The following is a 13423-nucleotide window of genomic DNA, read 5'->3' as shown; positions in this document are numbered from 1 at the left end:
GGTGAGGAGCCTGTATAGGGAACATTAGGAGTGTTCAGGGACACTGCCTCAGGGGAGTGCAGGAGGTCTCCACGTCCCCGTTCCCTATTGCAGGGACCCACCATTGTAGCTGTTTCCCCGGTGTTCCCCTTGTTTGTTCTGGTTTGAGTGCCGTCCTGCGGATCGCGTCACAGAGGACAAGTCACTCAGTGACAGAGCATTTTCCATTTTAGACCTCAAGCAGCTATAGTGAGACTTACCAGCTTTGCAGTCAGCTGAAAAATTGGGGCAGTAACTGCTGACCACCATTTCCCTCCGCTTTTTGGAGTTCTAGTATCCCTGGGGCAGAATGAAGGGTAGCATCACAGGGCAGTGCCATTTTGTGTGTGACTGCCCTGTGATCGGCTATCACTAGCAGTTACTGTCTCACTCTCTCCCATCAGTCTCTCTCACCAAGATTACATGATTCTCTCACCCCCCTCCATAATGGCCATTCATTGCAGACCTGCAGCTCATTATCTTATCTTACTGAGGGATGAATCACAGCCAACCCCAGGGATATATTACAAAGGTTGAAGAGCATCTTGTTTGTAAAATGCAAAAATCTCTCTATGTCTGTGTATGAGAGAAGCAGCCTGCTGTAGATGATGCACAGATAGAGACACACAAATGATTTATTCCTGATCCATTAAGCTTATCATATATTGTTTATGTTTGTTCCTGAATTAAGAAGCTCTGTTGTCACACTCTTGGAGTGTATCCTGAATAATCCACTACCAACAGGTTGTCCCACCTCTGTGCTGCCTGGGGAGGTGGGAGCTAATTGTGACATCAAGGTTAATACTGAATAAAGAGTTGGTGTTTATGTGTTGGCTCAGTAACGACTTATTCGTAACCGATCCCACACAAATATCAGGCTCTCTTTTGTGAACGATGGGAACCAGCACCCCATTGAGAGCCACTTGCAGTTTCTGAATGCCTCTCTCTGAGGGGAAAATGATGATATTCAGGTGCAGATACAAACTAAACATCATCTACCATTTCAATCATATCAACCAAGTGGGAATGTGGTTATTTTACCAAAAAAGTGTTCACCTGCTGTTTGGGATCCAACAGAACAAGCATGTAATCTGAGCTATACTCCCCCATGTATAGCAGAGCTCCATCCAATGGCCAGGTAACCTCCACATGAAGCCCCTTCATCCATCAGTGCCATGCTTAATGTATACAATATACAACCTAGTTTAAAATGAGGTGCTATTTGTGCATGGCAAACATAGGTGGATTTGAAGGGGGTATACATTTTGTTATAAAGATAAATCTTGTATTAATAACAAGACCAAGAGCACATCATTGATAACAGATAAATGGTTTAATTATTAAGAGCTGATAACTGATATGAACCAATGAAATAGTCAAACAGAACGTTTGAGTGTGGAAAATGCCAAACAGCAGAGATATTGTGCTCAATAACGCTGAACGTGTTCTTGCTACCTTTGAATTCCTTTTTTTCTTCATTGTTTCAGGCAATTGAAGCACATCTAATCAAAAGATCTGCTGGAGGTCTCACATACATTGCTGAGTGGAGAGGTGGCCTTCTGGACCATAAAATGGGACATCTGACGTGCTTTGCAGCAGGAATGTTGGCGCTTGGGGCAAGTGATGCACCAGACAAGAAAAAAGAGCATTATATGGAATTGGCAACAGAAATTGCCAATACATGCCATGAATCTTATGTACGTACAGGTATGAATTATCCTTATTACATATATTTTAATGGTTAAATAAATTAGTAATGCTAAACTAACTGGTTTTCATCTTTCTTGCTGCATTAAAAGCTTGAGTGGTCACTGTTGTTTCACTAAATTTAGGCTTATGTGAGGCCAATGCAATGATGAACAAAATTGCAAAGTACTTTAATCATCCAAAATGAAGATTTCAAATGGAAAAGTTGCTGGTCTCCTGGTATTTCCCTTCTTTCTATTGCCTGAGGATCAGTATAGCCCATCACTAGACGCAGTGACGCTGAGATGAAGTACGGGAAATGGGGGAGAGTCTTTGTCTGTTTGCTCCTGCTCTTCTATCTGTCAATCTGCATACAGGCAACAAACTGGATAAGGTCATGGCAGAATGCTGATGATGAGAAATCACTCACTCAAAAGGACCAGAATATAAACATCTGTACAGGCAGATAAAAAAAGAAAAAAATAGAATGGCACTAAGAAACAGTCTACTTACTGGTGGAGTGGGTGGACTCTGAGTCAGCGACACTTTGCAGGGTGAAAGCACGGTAGTGAAGGTGCTTGCTTGAGAAACACACGAGGTAATCCAAAAAATAAGGAAAAAAGCAGCACACTCCGTTTACCGTATCATAAAAATCCTAAGTCCATGATTTTAGAAAAGTATACATGGCCGTTTCACACTTCCATCTGGACCTGTTCTGATCTACAGATGTGAGCGGATGAAATGGTAGCTCCATTCTAGTTGCTTCTCATTGACTTCTAACATAACTTCTTACCAGAGGAGAGCACCGTAGTTCTAGGAGCGAGATCGGTATTCTTTGTCATTTGCTTGGTAGTTGACAGTAACTATTGCATAGGCATTGTTAGGCCACATGCACACATCCAGTATTTGGTGATTTACCCCAGTATCTGTAAGCCAAAACCAGGAGGGTGATACATGCAGAAGTGGTGCAAATGTTTCCATTATACTTTTCCTCTGATTGTTCCACTCCTAGTTTTGGCTTACAAAAACTGGGGTAAAAATCTCACCAAATACTCAATGTGTGCACATGACCTTATGAGGCAAGTCTAAGGAAGGTCTCTTAAAGGGAATCTGTCACCCATTTTTAGTGATATCATGTAAAGATATCATTCAATTGTGTGTCACATAAGGATTCTATTAGGAATTTTGATTCCCCAACCCCGCACCTTTGATGCATAAATACCTTTTTTATCTCGGTTGAGATGTATGTAAATCGCCGTGGTCCGGTCCGATGGGCGGGGCTTATTCGCTTCCCCCTCTCCTCGACTTGCTGAATGTAGCTTCATCTGTGAATATCACAGATGCGGTAGTTTTCCGCGCTTGCGCATTAAAAAAGGCCACCGGCACTGGCATCCTCAGCACTGCGCGGGGCTTTGCTATGCATCCGGCAGCCAGGAAGTGTATCCTGCATTTGCAGACTTCCGGGGTATAGACAGCGCTGAAAAATACCGGCATACTGCGCAAGTGCCGGAGGCATTTTCAGTGTGCAAGCGCGGAAACACTTCGTGAACGGCAGGAAGAAGAACGAAGAAATGCGTAGAGCAAGACAGGGAGGAGGGGGGGAAGCAAATAAGCCACGCCCATCGGACCAGACAGCGGCGATTTACATACATCTCAACCGAGATAAAAAAAGATATTTATGCATCAAAGTTTCGGGGTCAGGGGGAATCAAAAGTCCTAATAGAATCCTTATGTGACACACTATTGAACGATATCTTTACATGATATCGCTAAAAATGGGTGACAGATTCCCTTTAGGTGAGGTTTTCTTGGATTAAAAATAAATAAATACTCTAACAGCAGCAAAAGAGATTACAAAAAAATTATCATAACTCATCTTTTAAAGAGAACAAGTCATGCAATTCATATTGTCCAAATCACAGGTTTGAATCCTGGTGTATTTTTTTTTCATTTTTTCTTTGAAATGCTCTGGAGAGACCTGTAAATAATCTGGAGCAGCACTGAGAAAAGCCGGTCAGGAGATGGTCCAGACTAGTCTGTGTCTATAGTTCATGGCCAGATCTTCTAACTACATTTTCTCTGAAATGCTCTGGAAAATATGCCTCACTGCAATCAGGCAACCACACTTTGATTCATGTTACTCGTGGTTTGGGCAGCATGAATCGCATGACAGGTCCCTTTAAATCTCCCATCGCTCCGGTGCTGATTTTCTAGTGATTTTTAGATGTTTATTTTGACATAGAGAAGACTTCAGGTACATCCTCTTGACTGTTGCGACCTGTCACTGGCCTCACCAGTGATAGCTGCATGCAGACAAGACAGCTGAGACCAGTGATGAGTTATGTACCATTCAAATGGAATTGTGACAGCTGCAGCAGTGGGTGACAGAGGACCAAAAGCAAAAGAGCAGCACCGGACTGGAAGGTAAGTATAGGTTTTTTAATTTTTTTATGCAGTACCCAGGGCCATTATTAAAGGGTTGTCTAGTAGTGGACAAGTACTTTAACCCCTTTCCGACACTGGGCGTAAAAGTACGCCGATGTCGGACACCTTTTGTTTGGTGCGTGCTTTCTGGGCACATGACAGCTGATCTATACAACTGACATGTGCCCAGAATTGCAATACACCTGTGGCTGTTAACTAGTTAAATGCCTCTGTCAATTTCTGACAGTAGCATTTAACTCGCACTTACTTACTCCCACCCATCAGTAACCCCATCACATGATCGTGTGTCACCAATGGGTATCCAGCAGAAAAAAAACAAATATACACATATTTTGTATCACCACGTTCAGAATCGCTCGATCTATCAACATAAAAAACATAACCCAATCACTAAACGGCTTAATGAGAAAAATAATCAAAACGTCAGAATCATTGGTCGCTGCTATATTGCAATAAAATGCAATAACGGGTGATCAAAAGATCATATCTACACCAAAATGGCATCAATAAAAACAGCAGCTCAGCGCGCAAAAAATAAGCCATCACCCAACCCCAGATCATGAGAAATGCAGATGCTACAGGTCTCGGAAAATAGCGCTCTTTTTTTTTTTACCAAACGTTTGATTTTTTTTTCACCACTTAAAAAGAACCTACACATGTTTGGTGTCTATGAACGTGAAATGACCTGGAGAATCATAATGGCAGGTCAGTTTTAGCATTTAGTGAACATGGTAAAAAAAAAAAAAAAAAACAAGTGTGGAATTGCACTTTTTTATGCAATTTCACCGCACTTGGAATTTTTTTCCTGCTTTCCAGTACAGAACATGGTAAAACCAATTGTGTCATTCAAAAGTACAACTTGTCCCAGGAAAAAACAAGCCCTCACATGGCCATATTGATGGAAAAATAAAAAAAAGTTATGGCTCTGGGAAGAAGAGGAGCAAAAAACGAAAACGCAAAACCGAAAATACCTCCGGTCGTTAAGGGGTCAAGGAGTGTTGGACAGCAAGTCCACTCATAACCAGGTTGGAGGTATACATGCTCAGTTACAATGGAATCGAATATTTTGTTTTCTGGGTAGAACTACATGTAAATCCAGCCCTATAATATGCAACCCTGAAAAACAACTCTTCTACTAAAAAGACTGTACATAGAATGATGTTCTGTTGCCTTATTATTTCCTTGATTCTTCCCAGGTATCAAAGCTTCTTATGGGATAACGGTCACTTGTGATTTTTCATTCAGTAATTCCTTGCTTGATTTAGTTTTGACCCTTTTTACTGTGACTTCATTCTGAGAAAAATAAATACCAGAGGCAAAGCGCTGAAATCTGAAATGTTCTTTTTTAGTTTATTGGAGTTGTTCAGTCATAAATTCACTGGTTTAATGAATGATTCCTTCCATGGAGAATGGATGGGTATATATAAATTTCAGTTGCATAATAGAATTTTGGATCCAAAGCTCTTATTTTCTTTTCTTTATGTAAATGAACTGAAATTAATCGGCCAACCTCTTATAAAAATTAGGGTCTTAAGGTGCTCCAGTCGCACTGTCCGGTTCTGGGCTGTCATGGGCTTGTGCCTCTTGTCATTTCCTCATGTTACTGGTGACCCTGCTTCAGTGTAGATTTCTTTCCGGTTACCAAAGTTGCCTTGTTATGCAAATGTTTTACTTATGCAACTGTTATAATGTGTTTTACTGACTTTTGATTTTTGGGTATTCCCATTACATATCCATAGCTTAGTAGTACTATCATGTGTACACGTAGATACGCCTGTAATGAAATTGTATGTATTTGCCAACATTGGATAATATCAATTTCTGCCAATATAATGGGGGTACGGTGACTGAAGTATCACAGAGGCGCAACAATTAAAGGGTAAAAAGGTGGGTGGTAAAAGGTCTGACTGCGACTCATTTGAAGCAAAGGTTGCTGGTGATACAGCTGGGTTTCAGGGTAGTGTTGGCTCAGCATTAAAATATTTGCCAATGCCCCTGGTGACATGACAGAGTCCATAGTCCTGTTTTCCTCTAAACACACGCAGATGGATGCAATAGGGTGGATTCCTGTGGGGCTTAGAGGAACGTATCTTCATCATAGTTAGCTAGAAATGAGGGTAAGACCCTTGTGCCGTATAAGAGTATCAGTCCTGTTGTCATCCAGCCTGTACCTGTATGGAAATCTAGTTTTGCATCTAAATGCTGGAGAAGCTGTGATTCATTGATCTGTAAACTGTTTGAACTGTTCATACCAAGGTCTGGTGTGCCTTCTTCCTAACAACCTAACTCTAAATCCTCTAGATGTACCCTGTGACTGGGTCAGGAGTGCCAGGAACCAGGTAGGAGCACCATGACACCCCAAACTGCACAACACCACAAAATAGCCATCCAACCATTCATCACCTACGTCTGGGGATAATAGTGCCTCCTGGCCATACTACTCGGGTGTGGCATACAATGTAGCTAAAATTTTGGGAGACATTGCTATTGGCAGCTGGTAAATGGGAGCGTGGCCCCTATAAGAGTTGCAGTGGCAACTTGCTTTTGTAAAGTTGGCTATTCCAGAGGACAGATAAAGGTTCAGGCAGTCTCTCATCCCTTTGGTTTCCCCAGCGGTACTCATTCAGGCCTCTGCAGAATGATATTCTGAGCTCCAAGGATTCAGGAACCGCAATGGCGCATAGTAAACTGCCAAATGGTGGATGACCCTTGTGCATGCTGAAGCACACACAGTGCCAGGTTCTTGCCTTATTCTCAGGCAAAAAAAGTTTTTAAAGACAGGACCGGGTCAATTCAGCCCAAAGTGAACATAAGGCACAGAAGTAATAATCCTGTTTGTGATGCCATAAATTTCAGATGTAATATATGCCACACCCGAGTAATAGTAAACTGGGTAGTTAGCGTGCACTCAAGTCAATTATAGACGAGGTGCAGGTGCAACGGACCAGTAGGTCCTAATTACAAGTTAATTAAATTCACCGCACACTCAAACAGACTTTATGCAAATAGGTATTCATTTTATTACATGTGGGAGCCAAACAGGAATATAGCACACAGTGGAAGCGATATAAATAAAAGACGTTTCGGTTGACAGGCGCGGGAGCGCTTCCTTCTCTCAGCACACATCAGCCATTTATCTTGGTATTTCTTCTTGAGAGATTCTCTTCTCCTTCTGCACCCTTTACAAACCTCCAATATTGGAATAAGCGATAATATGATAAAGGCTCGGGCTGAGCCGAAACGTCTTTTATTTATATCGCTTCCACTGTGTGCTATAATCCTGTTTGGCTCCCACATGTAATAAAATGAATACCTATTTGCATAAAGTCTGTTTGAGTGTGCGGTGAATTTAATTAACACCCGAGTAATAGGGCCAGGAGGCACTATTAGGCCCAGATGTAGGTGCTGAGTGGTGGTATGGCTTTTCTGCAGTGTTGTGCAGTTTGGGTTGTCATTGTGTTACGACCTGGCTCCTGTCGCTCCAGACTCGCGGTCACAGGGTATATCTAGAGGATTTAGAGGTAGGAAGAAGGCAGACCATACCTTGGTATGAGCAGTTGAAATGGTTTACATGATAACAAATCAAGGATTCACAGCTTCCCCAGCATTTAGTCCCAATACTGGTTTTCCATACAGGTCCCGGTTTGATGGCAACAGGACTGATACTCTGATACAGCAAAAGGTTTGGCCTTGCTGGGATGGGCTCTTAAAAGACTGGCAATGTACTCAGTCCTAGCAGCCCTTGTACCCTACGCCTCACCTCTGGTCGAGCTTGACTCTCTCCAACTGCCAACTACCCACAGACAACTGCCAATGACCTCTGGTCACTATAATGACCAGACTGTATAGAACATGTTGATCAGGCATCTTCCAATACAGTCTCTTGCCGACCCTTATACCACCACCTGCTGGTTTCCAGTGGTATTAGGGAGGAACAATTTACAATAGTCAGTCAAAGAAAAAAGAAACATCCGGCACTGTCCCTGAGAAAGAAATACCCGCAAAGCCACTTATAACCGCTATAAGTGTGACACCTGTAACCCTTGCTGAACGGGTGCTCTATCCATGTGAAGAAAAAACATGAATATCATAGTAGAAAAAGACAGCAGGATGGCACTCACCGTTCTTTTGAAATGATTCACTTTATTTCATATTAATAAAGCATAGGCATCGGCACGGGAGAAATGCAAAAAGACGGACGACAGCCGTTTCGTGCACAATGCACTTCAACAAGTCCCATGAGAACTTTAATATGAAATAAAGTGAATCATTTCAAGAGAACAGTGAGTGCCATCCTGCTGTCTTTTTCTACTAGGAACAATTTACAATTAATCTGACATATTGACACCAGACAATACATCAAAGCATGAATTGTTTCCACAGGTTACTATGAATTAAACATTTGTAATGGCCCCTCCTGGGTCATTACACATAGATAAGCAAAGCAGGAGGTCCTTCTTTTACTGTTGTTGCTGCAGTTCCAGTTGAGAAGACTAGCCCACCTGAGAGACAGAGTACCACACTTACAGGGCGAGGGCAAGGACTGCCATCACAGAAGGGTGCAAGGAGGCCGATTACCTTGTGAGTGTATCTGCTGACTGGGCTAATATTGGGCAAAGCACAGAGGAGCAGTTGACATGTGACATGGTCCCAAAGTTGGAAAAAATATACAAATCCATCGTGTTCAGTATTCCTTGACCAGTTACACATTCTGTATCACTAGATTATTTCTAGCCATAATGCCATTTTTCTTAGAAACACATCTAGCCCTTATTTACATGCGCTGGGGCATTCTACAGTCTGAATGCAATAACTGCAAATACGTCTTTCCTATTTAGATGCCAGAATCGCCTTTTCTTCATCCTTAGGAACGCCCCTGGTCCTTTGTGATGTAAATCACTTGCCAGTCTTTCATTATTGCCCACACATGTAAATGAGATCACCTCTGATAAACAAGTCCAACTTTTCTAACCTCTCATTAAAGGAGAGGCCTTTCTTTCCATGTAATAATCAAGTTACCTGCCTCTGAACTGATTTTAACTTTCCAATGTCCCTTTTAAAGTGTGGAAATCAAAATTAAATTCCATATTCAAGATGTGGTATTGTGTAAGGGAGCAGCCAATGCTGGGCTAGCAATTGCAGAAGGAGCGAGAACTGCCAGAGACCTTAAAGGGATTTTTCACTTTTTTAAATGAAAGAACACATGTAAAGTAACAAAATCAGAAAGTACCGTACTCACTCTCCCTAGGTCCCGCACCACTGCTTCTGTCTTAGTGTTTTGGCTGCTGTGGTGAGGTCACATTGACAGTGCACATCGTCACTGAAGCATCATCACTGAGCAGTGATTAATGCCATAATAATAAGTAATAATAATTTTCATTGATATAGTGTCAACATATTCCGCAGCGCTTTACCATTAAGAGGTTCATATACAACAGTCATATGTAACATAGTTAAAGATAATACAATAATTAAAGCAAAGATAATGACAACCCTGCTCGTAAGAGCTTACAATCTAAATTGAGGTGGGGAGACACAAAGTACAGGGGCTTATTTACAATAATGATCCGCCATCATGAGGAAATGGCGGATAGATAAAGGCTGCATGAGCTGGTCATCAACCAGTATGTGTTGTGCTTTTGGGTGTGTTCGAGTGTGATGGAGAATTATGCTCAGAGAAATAGTAAATGGTCTATATACGAAAGGACTTCAATTGGGGAATGTGATAGGCCACCCTAAACAGATGTTTAGGGAGCACCTAAAACTGTGTAAGTTGTGGTTAGTCCTAATTTCTTGTGGTAGAGCATTTCAGAGAATTGGTGCAACTTGAGAGAAGTCTTGGAGCCAGGAGTGTGGAGGTAGTGTGGATGTTAGTTGAAAGTCGCTTGCAAGAGAAAGGGTAGGCTGATAAACAGAATTGAAGGAGATGTAGGGGGTGCCTCACTGTGGTGAGCTTTATGGGAGAGAACAAGCAGTTTGAATTGGATCCTATAATGCATGGACAGCCAGTACAATGACTGGCACAGAGCGGAAGGGTCCGAATAACAATTAGCTTGATAAATGACCCTGATTATTGCATCAAGGTTGGACTGGTGAGGGGAAAGGCAAGTGACGGAGAGGCCAGTTAATAGAGAATTACAGTAGTGCAGGTGGGAGTGGATCAGGACGACAGTGAGGGTTTTTGTTGTCTCCATGGTGAGAAAGGGGCAGATTCTAGAGAAGTTCTTTAGGTGCAATGCACTAGAGCAGGCAAAAGATTGCATCTAGGAGGTGAAGGAAAGATTGGTGTCAAACATAACACCCAGACAGCAGGCCTGCTACCTAGGCGTTATTATGGTGCCACCCACAGAGAGGGAGATGTCAGATTTATTGAGGTTAAAAGACCAATAGACGGCGGGAGCAGAAGAAGTTCAGTTTTGGAAAGGTTGAGTTTCAGATAGAGAGTGGACATGATGTTGGAAACAGTCAGTTACTGGTGTTCTGTAGTTCAGCGGGGGTAAGGTCAGGGGATGACATGTATAATTGTGTGTCATCAGCGTAAAGATGGTTTTGAAGGACAAATATGCTGATGCAAAAAAGGAAGCACACTGTAGCGCCATAACATGCAAATATGAAATATGAAAAATGAATTGCATTACTGCATTAGAAGTATGAAAAATTGAGAAAGTTTTGCGCATAAAATGGCCAATTTATATCTACCTGGAAGCCACGGTAAGGCATTTCTCATTTTCCAGGACCCTAACCTAACGCCAATCCTAACTTAGACTAAAGTGTTCTTCTGAATGGGAACCTATGTAAATCCTCTCCTTAGACTGAAATCTATATCTCTGTGGAGGGGTGGTGGCCCTACTTCGAATAAAAACGCCAGAGGCTAACATATGGAGTGCTCAGTCAGAAGGTTATTGAATACAAATTTCAAAAAACTGACCATCACATCGAAGCATGAACAGGTGCTTAACCCTGGAAATCGAGAAATTTGCTTCCTTTTTTGTTTTTGTGTATATGAGTTGGTGACTCTAAGTTAAGCACCTGTTCACACTGTTTATGCTTGGATGTGTCAGTTTTCTTAAATCTGCTTACGGTCTGTCCATTTGGGGTTGTGTAGAGAGAGTTGAGAAGAGGGCCAAGGAATGAAACCTTAGGGACTCCAATAGTGAGGGGAAGAGGAGAAGTCCAGCCAGCGAATGATACAATGAAAGAGTCAGAAAGATAAGTCTCCAACCAGGAGAAAGCAGTGTCCTTAATGCCTATTGATTGTAGCGTGGAGAGTAGGAGATGGTGGCCAGCAGTGTCGAAAGCTGCAGAGAGGTCGAAAAGAATGACCAGAGAGCAATCACTGTTTCGTTTTTCTGTCAAAAGGCCACTTTGATGAGTGCAGTTTCTGTAGAATGTAGGGGGCGGAAGACAGACTGTGATGGATCTTAGCTTTCCAATGTCTTTATAAAAATGTGGAAATCTGAGTTTAGCAGTTGGCTGCAGTGGTGATGTGAGCTGTCAACATGACCACTGCAGCCGCCCAAACAGTCAGACAGAAGCAATGACAGAGAGCCAATGGTGGACCTAGGGAGGGTAAGAACAATATCATTTTGCTATTTCACAAATACATTATATCATTTGTGGACCACTTTTTTAACTCCTTCACGACACGTGCCGTACTAGTATGGTGCATGTCATGAAGGAGTTAAAAAAGTTACGGCTTACCGAGAAAAAAAGTCTAAACGCCGGAATTACATTTTTTGGTCGCTGCAACATTGCATTAAAATGTAATAACGGGCGACCAAAAGATCGTATCTACACTAAGATGGTATCATTAAAAACGTCAGCTCGACACGCAAAAAATAAGCCCTCACCTAACCCGAGATCACGAAAAATGGAGACGCTACGGGTCTCGGAAAATGACGCAATTTTTTTTTTGTTAACAAACATTGGATTTTTTCTTCACCACTTAAAGAAAAAAAAGCCTAGGCATGTTTGGTGTCTATGAACTTGTAATGACCTGGACAATCATAATGGCAGGTCAGTTTTAGCATTTGATGAACATGGCAAAGCAAAATCCCCAAAAAAAACATTGTGGAATTGCACTTTTTTTGCAATTTCACTGCACTTGGAATTTTTTTTCCCGTTTTCTAGTACACAGTATGGTAAAACCAATGGTGTTGTTCAAAAGCACAACTTGTCCCGCAAAAAAACAAGTCCTCACAAAGCCATAATCACAAGGCCATAATGACGGAAAAATAAAGTTATGGCTCCGGGAAGAAGGGAAGCAAAAAACAGGAATGCAAAAAGAAAAAGGGCTCCGTCATGAAAGGATTAAAAGTGGAGAACCCCTTTAATTTATTTTATGCTATGCGAATCACAATTATATCCCAAACATATGATGATTATGAGTTGAATGTACAATCCTCTGATGTTCTCTGCCAGCTTTTGTTTGCTTGGCTGCAGAAATGATGTTCTGTCTTCCCATGTGACTGCTTGCAGCCAATCACAGTCACATAATGCTCTCCTGAAAAATTACTTTGGTAGCTTATTATCTTAAAACACATTCATACCCTAACTCGTATTCAAAAGGTCTGGAGGAAAGTAAGGGATCTGCAGGGAATAACTGGCTGCACCATGTGTGTTTCTAAATGCGATACTACTTGGCTCACAGAACTATGTGCTTTAGAGGGTTTTAATACATGGTTAAATAAAGTAATTACATGTGTGACTCAATTACAGTAAGGTTTGGAGCTGAAACTATTTAATCACATGCAGCTGGAATTTGCCTTCCCCTATGCGCATGTCTATAATTACCCACCTGTGAGTCATGTACGCAGTGCAGAAGTTATTGTTATTTCCTAAATCAATAATACATGAAAATAAGCAATAATATCATGTAATATATTTTCTCAGAAAAATCTTTCTCCTCCAGGACTGAAATATCATTTTCAGAATTAGCAATTCTCAGATTAAGGCCGGGATCACACATGCGAGAAATACGGCCGAGTTTCGCATGGTAATACCCGGCACTGCTGTCAGCACACGGGAGCAGAGCGTGCGGCTCCATTTATTTCTATGCAGCCGCACGTTCCGCTCCGGAGTGCCGGCGCCAGAGCTTGGTTTTAACCTGCGAGACACGGCCATATCTCGCTGTGTGTGATCCCGGCCTAAATCTGCTTTCAGGGAAGACAGACTTTCCCATTACTGAGAAAGGAGATGGCAGTTGGTACTGATAAGATTATATGGAGATTGGAGATGGGAGAAGCTCTTCCTCTTGCTCCTCTCACCTCCTCCC

At 42.0% G+C, this 13423-nt stretch overlaps 1 protein-coding gene across 2 annotated transcripts in view; it reads left to right on the top strand.

Annotated features, from left to right (window-relative positions):
* Positions 1 to 13423, top strand: part of LOC141086308 (mannosyl-oligosaccharide 1,2-alpha-mannosidase IA-like) — a 280603-nt gene that overhangs the window by 247947 nt on the left and 19233 nt on the right. For both annotated transcript variants that reach the window (XM_073572272.1, XM_073572270.1), the window contains one exon: positions 1506 to 1725. In XM_073572272.1, coding sequence (XP_073428373.1) covers positions 1506 to 1725 — 220 coding nt within the window. The remainder of the gene's footprint in view (positions 1 to 1505; positions 1726 to 13423) is intronic.

This window comes from Dendrobates tinctorius, unplaced genomic scaffold (assembly GCF_039654945.1).
Source record: "Dendrobates tinctorius isolate UK_male_01 unplaced genomic scaffold, ASM3965494v1 ptg000007l, whole genome shotgun sequence".
NCBI classification, from domain to species: domain Eukaryota; kingdom Metazoa; phylum Chordata; class Amphibia; order Anura; family Dendrobatidae; genus Dendrobates; species Dendrobates tinctorius.
This window is presented reverse-complemented; position numbering and strand designations above follow the sequence as displayed.